The following is an 18,132-nucleotide window of genomic DNA, read 5'->3' as shown; positions in this document are numbered from 1 at the left end:
ATGACTCAAAGCATGCTCAAAGTCATAGGACTTTAAATGGATTTTCGCTTAAATTTAGATTATGTACATAATAAAAAGTGGCAGCGTCATGTTAAAAAAATTATTTGGCAATGTTTATTTACACTTAATTGATTATTGGATTTATAAAACACCGTCAATAAAAGAAAATAAAACTATTATATCGATAAAAATCGAGATCATATTCGACCTTCGCCTAGTCGATTTGGGACTGGACGAGGCAAGAGCGAATTATCACTGGAATTGTTTTGTGCGTTAAATTTGAAACAGTTTAAAGGAATATGTATTTTTGCTCTATAAATGGAAAGGTCTGATGAAATATACATGTATGAGGAGTTGTCTTGCACTGGTTTAAGGTACACTCTATATTTCTGTATGTTGTTGTGTTAGTAGTATTTAACTTATCTTGAACGTCAGCTGTGGTATTGTCAGTTCTTGTTGAACCATTTTTACTGTAATGTAATGTAATGTAATTTATTCTCGTTCTGTGGACTACATTGTTGATATTTCTATCTACAGTAGTATAGAACACGCCATCTTGTTACGGAATAGAATAGAATGATTGGTAATTATGCGATATCGCCCGAACACCTCTAACTCGTTTATTTCGTTATTTTTTAGCATTGATACTTACCTATTCTGGGCAACACTTTACTATACCGGAGACGGATTTCTTCAAATTTACAGGAGAAAGTACTTATGCAAATCATTTTCTGTAGCGTTGTTGATGTTCGGGAATGTAGTTTTGATCCATTTTAATGCGAATGCATGTGGTTTTCTACGAGAATCCATTATTTCGCCTAAAGAAATGTTCCGCAATGCAGAATAGTACGTTAGCAATGTAAAAAATAGCGAAATAAATCATTGATAGGTGTCTCCGGTATAGTAAAGTAGTACCCTATTCTGCATTACGGAAGATTCTTTAAGGTGAAGTTATGCCTTTTCCTATAAAACATTGTCAACTTTTCATATTACGAGTCCTTATTTGTCTTCCTTGTTCCGCTTGGGTAACAGACAATATGGCATGCACTCGTCATGGATCATCGCGCGTCGTGCTTGTTTTGTCGATTTGGAGTGAGTCTGCAGTGTTTCAACCTTCTTAACCGAAAAATACCTACTTTCGTGTTCATTATGTCATCACAAACCATTGACGGATAGCCCCCAAAATTATTCATGAGAGCCCCACAAACCATTGACGGATAGCCCCAAAAACCATTGACGGATAGCCCCACAAACCATTGACGGATAGCCCCAAAAACCATTCACGATAGCCCCAAAAACCATTCACAATAGCCCCACGAACCATTGATGTATAGCCCCATGAACCATTGGCAGATAGCCCCAAAAACCATTCACGATAGCCCCACGCACCATTTCCGGCAAGGTTAGGTTAGGTAAGCATAGTTAAAAAAAAAAACGTAACAAAAAGGCACATTTGGAAACACTGGCGAGACTGCGTGACTTTCGACGCTCACGCCATCTGCAGGTAAATAATGAAAACAACGGCATAATGTTGTCGCTTTACAGAAAATGCAAGTTCCTTACGTAAAAAGTGATTATTTCTTGTTCTGCAGCATTCTATGGTGAAGTTTTCAGTTTCCGCGAAAGAAAATACCTCGAAGAACTTCGACAATGCTACAGAAACTGATTTCAGTAAGTAGTTTCTCATGTAAATTTGAAGAAATCCGTTCGGGCGATATTGCATATTTACCGAATGATTTTTTATTTGGTTTTTGACACCACAGAAAATTGACTCTATGTGCTGACAAGAGGGTCAAGCAAATATTGAAGGCAGGCCAAGGCGTAACTTTTCTTGTATATGTTTGGGAAACTGCAACTAGATAATATGCACACATATTGTTTCAGGTATGACTGAAGATGACCGGACCCCTCTCCGATTTTCTTCATATTTGGCATACTTACTAATTGAGGCCTGCTAATGACGAATCTGAAGTTAAAATTTGTCGGAAATTGAAATTTTAAAATTGCAAAATAATTGCGAACCATTGACGTGTGGTTAGGTTAGGCAAACATAGTTAAAATTTTGTGCCGTGGTAGTATCAGGATCTAGAAATAGCAAAATAATTGCGAACCATTGAAGCTAGCCCCACGAACCATTGGCACTAGCCTCACGGACCATTGACTTGTAGTTATGTTAGTTTCGGTTAGGTTAGGCAAACATAGTTAAAATTTGGTATCGTGGTAGTATCAGGAATATATATATTTGCTTGTGAAACAAAAAAATTCACGAAAATCAACGGTTTCCATTCCGAAAACTAACGCCTTTTTTTAGCTTATTTTGCAATTTCTAGACGTTTCAGACAACTTTTAACTTCACATTTGTAATTAGGAGGCCTCAAAAGTGAGTATGCCAAATATGAAGAAAATCGGAGAGGGGTCCGGTCATCTACAGTCGTTCCGAAACTGCAGTAGGAACTGTCACTGCCTGACAGGTGGGTTTCACGTCATAACTGCTCATCCGCACAAGGCAGGTATGAAGGGTTATTATATTCCTAAATTATTTTGTCGTTAGGTTAGGCAGGTCAGGTCTAGGGCTGTCCCCATTAAAATTACTTCTGTAAATACTTCAAACACCTGATCATGATCAGTATTTTTGTTTTCCACACCATGGAGTTGGAAAAATACTGGCAGGTGTTCTAGTATGGACTGCTATTGCTAATGTATCATAGGAGTTAGGCATGAAAGGGTTTTACATTCCTAAATGCTTCCGTTGTTAGGTTAGGCAAGCCAGGTTTAGTACTGTTAGCATTAAAATTGCTTCCATTAATACTGATAATGTGATTTCTGTTCAGCACTTTCTGTTATTCTCATAACTTGGTGAAAGTAGTTCTATATGCTATGGAGATATTTGATCCCAAAGTATGGCCTACGTAATTTAAAATATGCCATCTTGGAGTACTTTTGCAGCAACAGTTTGTATGCACACTACAATAGGGAAAGAATATGTCGAAAATTACTATGAACTCCAAACCTAATCATGTAAATTTATAGCTGCTGTTGTGGAATGTCGTATTGGGTGCTATGTTCACTTGCGTGAAGCCTTCGTGCAGTTCTGTTTCATGGTAAGATAACAGGTGTACTTTATTTCACAATAACGCATCTCCGCGATCTACAATCAACAGAAAACTTTATAAACAACATAATCTTCATAAACCATGCAAAATATTTCACTTTCTCGAGGGGTAGCGTCATCGCCTTGTAAATGAAGGGGTCCCGGGTTTGATACCCAGTGGAGGCACATGGCACAGTGGTTCGGATCCCACTTTAAACCGTAGGTCCAGTCCCTTAGCTTTACTGTGCATAAAGTGGACTTAAAACACCAACTCGGTAACAGTTTCATAGGTCGGAGGCACATTAAAATCTAATATTTTGTGTTTCGCATGGTTCGTACTTACCAATTGTGTATTGCGGAACATAGTTCAAGGTGCCATTATGCTTTTTACACGAAACAAAACAACACAATTTTTCACATAGAGAGTAATTTCTTTGACTCCTTTTTTCGCTTCCATAACACAGAATATGGCGGGCAAATCTTGACTACCATAGTGCAGTGTTTCCATTCACGGATAGCCCCATGAACCATTTCCAATAAGGTTAGGTTAGGTTTGGTTACGTTAGGCAAACATAGTAAGAAAAAAAATGGGTTTGAAACACTGACACGGGCTTACGTCATCAAACGTACCCAGCATCCGGTTGTCATAGGGCAAGCAAATGAAAGCAATGGCAATTTTGCGTCTGTGAAATATTTCTCTTGAAAAATACATGATTTCCCTGTGAAATATATTCCACGATGAAAGAAAATACCTTGACGAACGTTGTAAACCTTGGAGAAACTCGTTTCCGTAAGTAGTTTCTTGGGTAAAATTAAAGAAATGTCTCTCCGATGTATGAAATTGTTACCCACCAACTCAAACCAAATCAAACTCCATCCTCATGCTAAACAACAGTGTTTTGCTTGGCATTGCATTATGCATTATTTAGTAATATTATACACAGTCAAGTATATTGCAAACATAAAGGTGCTGGTACATATATTTTCAGAAAGCTTTGGTGAATATTTTTCTTGAACCTTCGTACTTAGGTATTCAGTATAGTCGAAAGGGAAGTATCGGTAGTCTGCCACCTTCTGATCAAGTGCTTATTTAATTTTTTACCCAGATCCGTATTGTTACACGGTGTTGCCAAATATATAGCCCCTTTTCATCATTAAATATGAATGTTTATACTCTTGTTTCAGTTTTGCCCTCATTTTTGTTAATTTTCTTGTAGCTCTAGCTTGGTAGTGTAAACTCAAAAAAGTGCTGGGGAACTGGGACAAAACATCACAGCAAGAATAAAAACTGCTTTCAGAGTAACATTTAAAGTATTGATTTGGTTATACAAACTTTTAAGAAGAACATTGATGAATGTAAATGTTTTTTCTAAATGCCTATGTGTGTTTATATCATTTTAGGTGCTCAGTGAGTGATAGACAAAAGCAATGAATTTGCCAGTGTGCAGTGGTGGCAGGCCACAAGGTGGAGTAAGCAAGGAAACTTTCAGTCTAAAGCCACCAGATCGAGATGGGTATGTGTAATTGCTTTCCTTGTTTTTTGAGCAGGGACAGGAAATATTTGAATAGAGATAATGGTAAAATAATCCAGTAACGAAATTGTTATAGTAGGAGACATTGTCATCATCATCCTTCGCCGTTTCCTGCCTCTGGCTGGGTCGGCATTGTACAAGAAGTAATTGTTGTATTTCTTTTCCTTTTCTGCCTCTTAAGGCAGTTCCAGTGATCAGAACGCTACATTTTAAAAGTAGCTTTGCTAGAGCTACGGCTACATTTACCAAAAAGTAGCTCGCTACGCTACTCATGTGCGCTAGTCACTATTTCACTACTTCTACATAAGAAAAAAAATTGAAACAACCATGTGGATATTCAAAAGAAGCTCCTACAAGGGTTGATCAAATGAAAAGGTACAAAACGACACTGTCGGTGTAAATGAATACTTTATTCAAAGTATCCTCCATAGGCCTGAGCACATTGATCCCATTGATGAACGAGCCGAATGATTCCTTTTTCCCAGAATTCCTTTGGCCGTGACGCGACCCAGTCCTTCACAGCGTTCTTGAGTTCATCGTCCGAGGTGAAGCGCTTTCCTTTGAGATGCTTTTTCAGGGGACCAAACACATGGAAGTCACAGGGGGATAAGTCCGGACTGTAGGGCAGATGGTCTAGCTGCTCCCACTTGAACCTGGTCAGTTCCGTGTGTGTGACCCTGGAGACTTGTGGACGTGTGTTATCATGGAGCAGAACGAAAACGGGCACTCCATTTCCTCACTGATTTGCCAGACACAGTCTTCCCCGTAAACGTTCACCATCCGGCGATGAATATCGGCCGGTTTAACACCTTCCGCTGTCAGGAAACGGATAACGCCTCGCTGCTCCTCAACAGTCGAATTTGCCAATGTTAACGCCATCCTGTCTGAACATGCACTGCCGAGTCACTTGGACGGCGCTCTGTATCGGAGCCTCTGCTCTCTCCTGCGCATGCGCGTTCCCCTGCATGCTCCGATGCCGCGTGGCGACTCCAATCGCACCCCTACATATCACGCTACGTTCTCCCATCGCGGCATCGGTATTATATAAACGATTCCGTTGTTACGACGTTTCGTACCTTTTCATTTGATCAACCCTTGTAGTATGGTAGTTGTACTTACTGGAAAGTAGATCGTTATTTATTAACATAATTCCCTTAATTGGGAATTGCTTCTTTGGTATAGCTAAGTGAGCAACAGATGGAGATATGCTTTACCTAGGTTTTCTGTTGGAATGCTTCCCTGAAGACACAGTGGAAATTTTGTCACCTTGTAATGAAAGAGGCCCCAAGTTCGATACCTGGTTGTTTGGGTCCAGTCTCGATTAGCTTATCTGTGCATAAAGTGGACTCAAAACAAAAGCTAGGAAAGATGACTAGTTGGGAGGCTGGGATCCTCCTGCTCTTCCATTTCCCACACTGCTCATCATCATTCACCATTCTTCCTCATTCTCACAATTATCTAAAAGTGGCAGAAAGCGACTCTAGATAAAAGAATAACAAAATTAACCATTCATCCTCATTGCCATGATTAGCAAAAGTTACAGAAAAGCAACATAAAAGTAGAAGAAATACATACATTTGAAAACTGTATATTAACTAAAGAAAATTACTGTTTATGCAGAAAAGTCAATAACTCGTACATACTTTTCACAATATCATAAAATGTATTGAGGAAACTGATGTGTAAACTCGAGTGTTCTGAACGTATTGCAATTTGAAAATTTCTAAACAAATATTATGACGAAAATAATTGTAATTTCAGAAAGTGTATGTCTATCATTGTAACAATAATTTCTTGCCAGTGAGATCCTATATACTGACAAAGAACAATGCTGAACCATTGATTGCTGGCACTGTTGCTTTGTCATTGTAGTGGAGATGGATCGCTCGTTTTTGCACTGCAAGATTTGTTTTACACAGTAATTAGTGACATTTACCTGTCTCTTACACCATGGATATCCACAGGATTTGTTCCTGGGGTGGCGCAAATGAGGCTTTTTTTTTTTCAGGGTTGCCGCAAACGAGGCGTGTTTCTCCCCAAAATAGCGATGCAGCTCAAAAAACATGGATGTTAGCCAGAATATGTTCATATATGTCAGTTCAGTTTAGTTATCTGGATTTTAGATTTATTCTATACTAATGAAATAAATTACGCAGATACCTATAATGATCTGCGATATCAAGATATTTATAATCTAGATTACACGTATTTTCATGTAATAGGCTGTCTTTATGAACCTGCAAAAGTAAGCGTTATTGTCGAATTTTTTTGGACGCTGTGGTCACTTTCAAAATTTTCCTCAAAATGCAGAGAAGAAATGTAGCTGTAGCAAAAGTTTCGCTACAACTACAGGAATTTTGTAGCTTTGCTACAGCTACAATTTTCAAAATGTAGCACCTCTACAAGTAGCTTGCTATTTCTGACCCCTGGGCAGTTCATTAACTAAAAAGCTATTGGTTAAATGTCAACGTTATATGATGTTTTCCATGTAGATACACCTAATATACTTTGTATGAGTCTTTGCAAATTCACCATATACCAACATTTATTTCATGATTTAAAAAAGTTTTGTTCCTTCAGTTGTTGAAATTCTTTAATATGCTAAACATTTTGACATACTTTTTTCTGTTATTAGATTAATTCTCCAGATCCATAACACAGTAACTAGTGCTAAGGGAGAAGAAATTCGATATCGATTTGTTCATGCAGCTTTTGATGAGAATGGAGAGAAGCTAACAGCTATAGACCAAAAGGGAAACTTATTTATTATAGACTTAGCAGGCAACAGGTATGTTTCAGTACAGTGACCATTGGTGGATTAACTCTTAAATGCTGAAATGGGACTTGACCATACTGTGGCCCAATTAATATTCTGGACACATGCCTTTTATTAGCATGGCATTTCTAAGATACGAAATTATTTAGAGAAATACATAATATCTAATAGTTCTCTGTGATCATGCCAATGCTTCAGAAAACAGCCTGGTGTTTAAGGGTTGAGCAACCTATCTTTTCATGTAATATATATATTAGCACCTATGAAATAGTAAGAGGATTTGTCATGAATCAGCCTATTTCTCACTCCATGATTCCATTGTTCTCTCATGCATATCTCCTCCTCCTCATCCTTGGCCGTTTCCTGCCTCTGGCTGTTTCAGCATAGAAGTAAGCCTCTCCATTTTTTCCTGGTCTTCCACCACTTCTCTCTTTCCACGCTGTTCCAATCTTGTCCTCTTCTCCTAACACTCTCCGCTATCTGTTCTTTCCACCGACATCTTGGTCTCCCCCTTGGCCCTATTCCCACTCCTTGTGCATGGCAAGCATATCTGCATGCTTTAAAGTCTATAACACTGTGAATAATGTCTGTAGTATTAGAACTGTACTTTTCAAAATTTATATTGCCTTGAAAATATATTTTCGTAAAAGATTGACTTATTGACATACATACCCAAGTTAACTTGGTGTAATACAATCATAGTTCTTTGTGGAGAGGTTTTCTCGGGATATGAACCAGGTGATTTCTGGTTTCAATCCCTGGAGATGAGAGTGACGTTAGCTCTCGAGAGCTCGGAAGTCTATCTCGAAATCACCTGCTTGATATCCTGATATAACCTCTCCATCATTCGCCACCAGAAAAGCTTCAACCACGATTTTACTTTTTTCAGGGAACCAAACTTAAAAACTTAAAATCGAGGAAAATTTTATAACTTGTTGCTATGTTTGGATCATCAAAATTGAATCTATAATCCTGAAACGTAAAACTGGGATCCAACTGTATTCTTAATTTTGGAACCAAGGTCTGGAAATTTAAGTGTAAGGCAAGTGGTTAAAGGAGGATGGGTGGGCTTGAGTACCCTCCCCAAGAAATCTATAATAAATTGTCAATTAATGTTGAAGAAAATTTTAAATACCCTTTCCCCCCATAACATTTTCCCTGAAGATAAAGGATAAAGTTCTGAAGAACAGAAAGATTTAATAAGTTCCAAGTAATATGTATGACAACAACAACAACAAAAATAAAACTGATAATTTTCCGTATCAAATGCGAGGAAAGTAAATAACAAGATTTAAAAAAAGAGTTCACAGATCTTGGTGTCGCATCTGATATTTAATCCATTAATTTAGATTTTGTAATACACTTTGGGGAAGATCTGACAGGTCTAATAACATTTAAGAATTCCATAGGTTTTTCTTGTCCACTGAACAATCGAGTATGCATTTGACAAAGAAGGCAAATCATACCCTAAATTCACCCCATGTGCTGAACTTTTATGTTACTTTGATTTTGAAAAACTTGCAGATAGGTTAATTTACATTTGAAGAGTGCCCGACAAATAATAGTAAACAATATGATAGGCACAACAGGATTAGTACCAGCATAGCAATATGTTACTCCTCAAATAAGAACCAGACCAAAGCCAGAATTGTTTCATGTACTGAAATCTTAAACCAACTTCATGAAGTTTACAGATGGAAGGAACCCCGAAGTAAGCCTGCCTCCACCCACATACATTCGAGGGTATGCGCTTATTGTCTGGTTCCTAAAAATATACCAGGACGTCAGTTGCTCTAAATTTAACAGTTCCCCCGACTTTATTTTCTCTATTACAATTTGATTGCATTTTATAATAAGTGTAATAATTAATTACAATGCTATACATAGGATTATATATATACATAACATAATTGGTGTATGCAATACATGATGTGATATGATGTGTGTTCTGGGATCTAGAACAGAGGACATGAACCTTGTGAGTGACATTACATTACATGTACATTTTGTAACTCTTAGTGGACAGTGTAAATATAAGATTTTCCATTATTGTACGGTTTCTGATTTCGACTCTTGTATTTACGAGGTACAACAGCATTAATAACATTTTTTATAACGTTTCTCAGACAGTGAAACAGGCATGCATAATGGCGGAGTCACAGTTGATTTTGTTCTGGCTTTCGAGAGCGGTTCTTCATGAAGTTATCCTAAATGTAGAGAATGAGTACTGGTACTGTCCCAAGCTAGCATGTCATTATATGCATTCAAGAGGGCCATATAGATGAAGTGGCAGAAAAAGTGTGCAGTTTTTCCTGATAAAAATGTTTGATAATGCAAGAAACTCTACAATGTATGCCTTAACAGAACATTGTTCTGTGGCATCATTTAACAAATAAATAAATACAGTGTAAAATAGAACTTTAGAATTGCTGTGTGGAAAATTGTATGTGGTATTTCCTTTTGTATATTTATTTGTTTGCATGTGTTGAAAGATACACGAAGTCAACTGGGTGTTAACATTTTACAAGAAGTACAAAAACTTTCTAAACACAGAAATTCAAATTGTGGATTAAATGCCAGTTGTGGTGGACTGGAGTTTGAGTCTTGGATCTTGACATTACCCCTAACTAAGCTTTCAAATGTACATTTGTCATTGCTTTGTGTGAATGTAGCTGTAATATCATTTAGCTATATTGAAATGACTAAGTCATATTCATACTATGGGAAAGAGACGCGGTAATATATAATACAAGTACTCACGTTTTCCACGAAGCTGTTTTAAGTAAAATTTCGGTAGCCACTGCCACCATCCTCGTTGGAATTCATTGTGTCGTCGTGTCGTTTTACTTAAAACAGCTTTGCGGAAAACGTGAGTACGTGTATTAAGTCATATTGATATGAATTCTTGTTAAGAGAGGTTCCTGCATTGGACGTAACATATAAAAAGTATATTCAGAGTGTGGTTATATCGGAGGTTGCATTAGTGCTCGATTTTGTTGGAGTGTTTGAATGAAATGGTAAGTTTTCAGTTTCAAACCTTGCTTTTCACTCAGTTGATTTGAAACTCTGAATTCCAAGAAATTCAGGACACCAGCACTTGCATGCCTAGTCTACTTCCTGGAAATTTTGAGTCACATTTTTGTCATCTTCGTAAAATGTACCATAGCACCATTGTATAATGTATCTTTACTATATATTTTCAGCTTTTGGAGTATAACTAGTTTTGGACTCTGCACTGCCCTTGCCTTTTCTCTACATAACCAGCATGAAGTGCTTGTTGGGATTTGTAATGGTGAAGTTCGCATTGTAAATATTGGTGAGTATGTACAGTGGAAGCCCTGTTTTGCGTTCCCAGATTTTACAATTTTTTCAATCCTAATTGTCCCAATGGAGCGTAATATTTATAAGTTTTAGGGATGGGGAAAATTTATTGATACTCTGTCGTTATTGACCGATATACAGGGCCTCCCTGATGGTGCAGTGGTAGCATCGTCACCTTGTAATCAAGGGGTCCAGGGTTCGATACCCGGTGGAGGCACATAGTGCTTTGGATTCCACTTTAAACTGTATGTCCAGTCCTGATTAGCCTTTCTATGCATAAAGAAACAATTCAATCATGGTATTGGCTGATATAGGCTTATCGTTAAAATTACCTTACGCTGCTTCATATTCATGTAAAGGCACCATTTTTCATCGCCAGTAACGATTCGGTGAAGAAATCGTTCCTTGTGTCCATGGGTTGCACGGTGCCGAGCAAGCAAATCAGCGGAGATTGTGGCTCATTGATTTTTGTTGGTGACACTTAAAGTGTGAGGCACCCATGCTCCACACTTCTGAACCTTTCCCATCGAGTGAAGATGCTTCTCTACAGTAGTGTGGGAGCAACCCATTGTCTCTGCCAGTTCCCTTGTTGTTTGACACAGATTTTCATGCAACAGGTGGTTCAATCGCTCTTCATCGAACTCAACTGGACGGCCAGAATGAGATGCGTCTTTGAGGTCAAAATTTCCTTTTTTGAACTTCGCATACCAATCACGGGCGGTTCTTTAAGCTATAGCACCCACTCCATACACAGCACAAATGTTGCGAGCAGCTTCTGCGGCCTTAGAGGTGTCGAAAATGCTCATTCTTCTCAACTTGACATTCCATTTTAATGATCTGTAAATAACAAAAAAATGTGTCTTAGTAACAAAGAAACATAAATTTAGGTAGAACAATATATTCTCTTTCACATGATGTACACCTTCATGCCAAACGTATTTAATGTCATAGAGATTTTTCCAATTAAAAAAAACGGCGGGAGCTTAGTTGCCAACCCATTACTATATCTATAAATATCTTATATTTTAGTGCAAAATTATGCCATTTTGTTGTATTTTTTATGGATAATCTCCATGCTCCATTTTTTGAAAAAGTAAATGTCTAAATATGCAACTTCTTTCTTCTTTTACACTGCAGTCACATGATCCATTCAGGCTGTTCAAGGATCATTTGGAATTTTGAATTGAATCGGTAGAATATAGGTATTGGTAAATTTTATATCAGAACTTCATCGGTATCAACCAAAATTTCATATCCATAGTAAATTTTACCTGGAATTTACATTTTCCTGCTTTTTAAATTTTTCTTCATTCTTCCTTTAAAGATTTTAAATTGAGATTCTACTGTAGACTTAATAATATAATGCAGTTTCAGAAAAATGTCAACCTTAATGGTCAAAGTGAAAAGCAATGCCCTGTACATTGTTTTAAAGGAGAACATCTTGTATATTTGCATCTGTATTTTGTTTTTATGTGTTTGGTTGTTTTGTTTATTATCTCTCATTCTGCTGTGTTTTTCATGACTTTTACCACTCCTAACTTCCCTCTTAATGTATTTTGCTGGCGATGTTACTATGTTTGAAACTTCAGTGTTGTTTCAGTAGCAGACAGTTTTCACAGAATCTGTTTCCCGTGTCTGTTCCATTGCTTTTTGCCATTGCACTCATACAGTTAGTCCATGCTCTCTTCGATTCATAGTCTCGACAAATGCAGATGGACTGACCGTATATGGGCATTGGGAGGGGAGATTGAAGAGGTCAACCAATCCCTTTCCCTTGAAAATAATTTGTTTTGAAGTTCAGATTGTACTCAGACTGCACAGATCCTACAGTTATAGTGAGATATGAATCACTCTACGTTGTGCCTCCACTGGGGATAAATCTCGGACCCATTCATTACAAGGCAATTTCTGAAGATTAATACGAAGAAGTGGAGACAGTAATTAAAAACTTTAAAAAAACGAAAGCACCAGGAAATGACAATATGAACAGTGAACTTATACAAGCAGCTGGAAAAGAAATGTATCGTAGAATACATAAACTTATAATTAATATATGGAATCGAGAACAAATGCCAAATGATTGGAACATAGCACTAGTGTGCCCTATACTTAAAAAAGGAGATAAAACAGTCTGTGAAAATTATAGAGGCATTTCACTACTAAATAACCTATATAAAATACTTGCAGCAATAATTAACATCAGACTAACTGATTATGCCGAAGATATTATTGGAGAGTATCAAAGTGGATTTAGGAATAACAGAAGTACAACAGATAACATCCTGATGATGCGTTTGATATTCGAGAAATGCTATGAATATGATATAGATTTGCATGTTTTGTTTATTGATTTCAAACAAGCCTTCGACTCAATATATAGACCAACAATATTACAAAGGTTACAAGAAATTGGAATACCAAATAAATTAGTAAGATTAATCCGAATGACAATTCAAAACACTAGAGCCTCAGTTAAAATTGAAAATTCAAGATCGAACTTTTTCGATGTCATGACAGGAGTCCGCCAAGGAGATCCTCTTTCAGCAACATTATTTAATTTAGTTTTGGACTCAGTGATTAAAAAATTAGATGTGAGAGGAGACATCAGTACTAGACTAAAACAAGTCACAGCATATGCTGACGATGTAGCTATTGTAGCAAGAACTAAGAAAGCTCTTTCAGAAACGTTTATAAGTCTAGTAGAGGAAGCTGCAAGAGTAGGACTCCAAGTCAATGAAAAGAAAACTAAATACATGAATATTAATAGAACAAACATGAATAATAACAGATCAATATTAATAAATAATTACTCTTTTGAATGTGTTAGTAACTTTACATACCTTGGATCTACACTTAACGAAAACAATAAAATAGAATCTGAAATAGATGAAAGAATAAAGAAAGGTAATAAGGCCTATTATGCAAATGTATCCCTGCTAAAATCGAAACTTCTGAAACGAAATACAAAAATGAAGATATATCTTACTATGATAAGACCAGTGGTTACATATGCTGCTGAAACCTGGACCCTAACACAGAAGGATAGAAACAAATTAAGTATATTTGAGAGACAAATTTTAAGGAAGATCTTTGGCCCAGTACAGATAGAAAATGATATATGGAGAATAAGAAATAATGTGGAACTAGAAAAATTAATCAATGGTGCAGACATTATAAGATATATTAAAAGTCAAAGAATTAAGTGGTTAGGCCACATACAAAGAATGGATAACATGAGAACTATAAAACGTATACTAGAATGGAGACCTATGGGAAGGCGACCAATTGGAAGATCTAGGATGAGATGGATTGAAGATGTATGCGAAGATTTAAAGATTCTCAAAGTTAGAAATTGGAAAGAAATGGCAAAGAAGAGGAAAGATTGGAATGATTTGTCTGAGAAAGCTAAAACCCACAAAGGGTTGTGATGCTAATGGAAGAAGAAGAAGATTGCGAATATACAATACATTTGTTTCTAAACTCTAAAATATGTCTAAAAATTACCTCATCAAGTACTATTCCACTAACTTTGATTCAGAATATCCAGATTCATAGATTGACAATTGTGTCGGTCTGTTACCTTCAAATTTAATTTTTATATAACGTTGGCAGAAGACATTTAAGAAATATTGCTATGCAAGAACGATTTGTAAATTTCCTGGGTTATATTTTTCATTATATGTTTCATGAATCATATACAAAGAAATAAAATATAATTAAAACTGCTTCTGAAGTGTCAATCTGTTATCTCTGGAATTGCTTTATACTTATACACGGACCACAGAAACGTATAGAGAACATCAAAACAACTTTTCTCAGTAACATTTTAATCGTTGGTGCTACTGAGAATAGTTGTTTATGATCTACTCTATATATTTCTGTTCTCCGTGGACACCATTGAAATGACACACTGTATATTCTCTGACCACGGAAGGCATGACTAGCTCGAGAAGATGAATCTATAGATAAGAAAGGGCTGTAGGAAGAAACATGTGCAAAACAATGCTGCAGGTTTCAGATCAGTATTTTGTTTTTATGTGTTTGGTTGTTTTGTTTATTATCTCTCATTCTGCTGTGTTTTTCATGACTTTTACAACTCCTAACTCCCATCTAAATGTATTTTGCTGGCGATGTTACTATGTTTGAAACGTCAGTGTTGTTTCAGTAGCAGACAGTTGTCACAGAACCTGTTTCCCATATCCGTTCCACCCCTATTTGCCATTGGACTCATCCAGTTAGTCCATGCTCTCTTGGATCCATAGTCTCGACAAATGCAGATGGACTGACCGTATATGGGCATTGGGAGGGGAGAATGAAGAGGTCAACCAATCCCTTTCCCTTGAAAATAATTTGTTTTGAAGTTCAGATTGTGCTCAGTCTGCACAGATCCTACAGTTATAGTGAGATATGAATCACTCTACGTTGTGCTTCCACTGGAGAAAAATCTCGGACCCATTCATTACAAGGCAATTGCTGAAGATTAATATCACTTGTTTGTTTCATATTTGTAGTAGTAGGAAAGATAAATTATTAATTAGTATTCCATATAAAGAATTCCAGTAAGAATAATGCCTTGCTGTCTTCTGCATGTCTAGGGAGAGAATGTAGAGTGTCTGTGAGATAAGCATGGCAATGTGCATATTTCTCTTTCTGGAGACATCAATTATATATATATATATATATATATATATATGGACACCAACAATGACATCTCATCCGTTTGTGGTCACGGAAGATATTTGTGGACACCGTGTGCAATTACAGAGGTGGTTCACGAGTAGCATACAGAAGTGGACATAGTTAAAGAAAGATTTTTCATGCACTATCAACAGTACCTCTTCTATGTCTCACAACATATGGACAGGAGGATCATTTCGGAGCTGTGTTTATGATTGATTTGCTTTATTTTACTTCGCTTTTTGTGCCAGTTTTGTCTAATTTGCGAAGATGGGGATGAGTGATGATATGATGAAATTGATGAATGGATACTCACAAACATCCATGCCCAGGCCAGGATTCGAACCTGGGACCTCTGGCATCATAGCACAATCTGCTAACCACTCTGCCACGGGGGCCGCCTGGGGCTGTATTTATGACACCACTACATTTTTATTTCAGCCACCCCTTCCCTTTCTCCATATCCTCTTCTGAACTTGTGCTTCTCCTGTGGGGCCAATATCCCCTCTCCGTCTCCACCAGAAGGGGATTCATATCTGCCTTAGCATTCTTTGTTCTTTTCCTTCCCCAGACATGCTCCAGGCTCTCTTTTACTGTATCCAACAGAAACTATGTTTCTCATTTTGTTTGTGTAAACCTCGAAACAATAAATACAATAATGTTTTCTTCATTACTTCCTAGTTCTTTTCTGCACACCCTCTATTGTGAGTAAGAAAATTACAATAATATTTTTCAAATATTTTCACCAGAAGAGGTGAAATTTTGTTGTTTCCATAAATGTGACAAGTTTTTAAAATTTTCCTCTAATATGCAATGTGTTTGTTTCCAGAGAGTGCAAAGTGCAAATGTAGCTTGGTTGGACATAAACATCCAGTGTACCATTTGTCCTTCCATTCGAAAAAGAAGTGGGTGCTCACTGCTTCAATGGAAGAAGCCATCATCTGGGATCTACAGTCTAATGTTCCGGTGCATAAATTGGCTATGCAGGCGGGGACAACTATCAAAGAGGTGAGTCAATCAGGGTGTCGGCTAATCGAAAATTTCAGGAATTGTGTGGAAATTTTCAGCACTGGAAATTCTGCATGAATTCAGTGTTAAATTTCTTCCCAAATATGGAAAAGAATGAAAATTGAAATGGTATGAAATCTAGATATTCTGCTTTTCTTTTATTTTTACCTACAAAGCTGAGGATATTGTTAAAAGGATTTATGGTTGAATACAAAACATTAGACCCACAGATCCTTATTTTTGTCAACACCTTGGAAAGCAGTGACTTTAGGTTCTGTAGAAGACGTGATTGCATGAAGTATTTTAGGTTTTTAATCTTGTAAATAACAAACTGCTTTATACCGAAATGCAACCGGACTTGGTATTATGTTCGTTATTCACCTGTTGTGGAACCTAACCTTGTTGAAGTCAGAAGATTATTGAATTTCTTAAAGGTAATTTTGAATAAGCATAAAATATTACCCACTGTGTCTCCACACCGTGGCTGTACGGTCTAAGGCCTCAAGCTTTGGGCTTGGGCTAGATATGCATGTTGGTTCGAGTCTTCTTGGGGTGGGGGGAGGGGGGGAGGAGCGTAACAATTTTCTCCTGATATTTCCACCAGTTTATGGGACCAGTGGCCACCCACAATCATGAAGAAAATGGCTAGGTAAGAATCAGTAGCCTAACCTGGTCATAGAAAACCTATGACAACTGTGAGGTTTTCGTGCTGACCACAAGTCACCCTGTAACTGGTTGAATGATCATCCACCTCTGTGGAGGCATTTGGGAGTTTGGCTGGCAGTCGGTACGCTTTGGCCCTTAAGAGCTGTTGGGACACAGGTTATTGTTATTCTTATTTCCCACTGTGTACATCATTTTTGTGAACAAATTAATACAAATAATAATTTAATGAACTCTCATGCAATTCATTATACTGCAGGAGACCTTAGAAAGAGGGCTTCGCAGGCTAACAGCAGACGTTGCTCGTACACTGTTGTTGATACTCGTGTCGTCTGCTCCTTAGCCGAACAAACAGGCCAAGGTAGCAAGAGGCAGAGGTTACTCACCCTTTCAGAAGGGTGCAGCGAACTAGCTGTGGCAACCGGGCTCGCTCATTCGCGTACCTGATTGGTTCTCGCAGACACACCCCCATATTGTCGTCTGCTGCAAGCCTGCGAAGCGATCTTTTTAAGGCCTCATGGAGTATAATGCAGATTTTTCGCATAAAAGGAACTATTCGTAGCATTAGAGTAACCACCTTGTTAATTTTTCTGCCACTTTGGCTAATTGCAACAATGAAGATGATATGAATGTTGATTTTTTATTATTTTCTCACCAATTTCATGTAACTGTTCATACTAACCTTTGCAGTTAGCTTAAAGTTGCAGAAAATACTTTAATCAATATTTCTTTGCATACCCTAGCAATTCCCCATGATACAACTGTGTACACATAAAATATTTCCTGCAATCTTTAGGGTTTCATTGTGTTTTGTTTTAAGTCCACTTTTATGCACAGATAGGCGAATTGGGACTGGACCTACAGTTTAAAGTGAGATCCGAACCACTATGAGCCTCCACCAGTTATCGAATCTCGGTCTCTGTGATTACAAGCTGACAACATTACCACATCATGGAGGCCCACTTGTAACTTTATTAATAACATTGTATTATGCTTATTGTATTGTATTGAATTACTGTAATTCTTTAATGGACAGTACAGTATATTCCAGTGCCATCGTATCA

At 37.3% G+C, this 18,132-nt stretch overlaps 1 protein-coding gene across 1 annotated transcript in view; it reads left to right on the top strand.

Moving 5' to 3' along the window:
* Nucleotides 1-238: 238 nt before the first annotated feature.
* The window catches only part of LOC146001785 (TBC1 domain family member 31), a 148,756-nt gene continuing 130,862 nt past the window's right edge, over nucleotides 239-18,132 (top strand). The window contains exons 1-5 of the mRNA XM_083139505.1: nucleotides 239-374; nucleotides 4,493-4,605; nucleotides 7,259-7,411; nucleotides 10,603-10,715; nucleotides 16,227-16,405. Of these exons, the coding sequence (XP_082995631.1) occupies nucleotides 4,520-4,605; nucleotides 7,259-7,411; nucleotides 10,603-10,715; nucleotides 16,227-16,405 (531 nt within the window). The 5' untranslated portion in view covers nucleotides 239-374; nucleotides 4,493-4,519. The remainder of the gene's footprint in view (nucleotides 375-4,492; nucleotides 4,606-7,258; nucleotides 7,412-10,602; nucleotides 10,716-16,226; nucleotides 16,406-18,132) is intronic.

This window comes from Lepisma saccharinum, chromosome 17, assembly GCF_977018435.1.
Source record: "Lepisma saccharinum chromosome 17, izLepSacc3.1, whole genome shotgun sequence".
Taxonomy (NCBI): Eukaryota; Metazoa; Arthropoda; class Insecta; order Zygentoma; family Lepismatidae; genus Lepisma; species Lepisma saccharinum.
The sequence above is the reverse complement of the archived record's forward strand: the minus strand, read 5'-3'. Positions and strand labels throughout refer to the sequence as shown.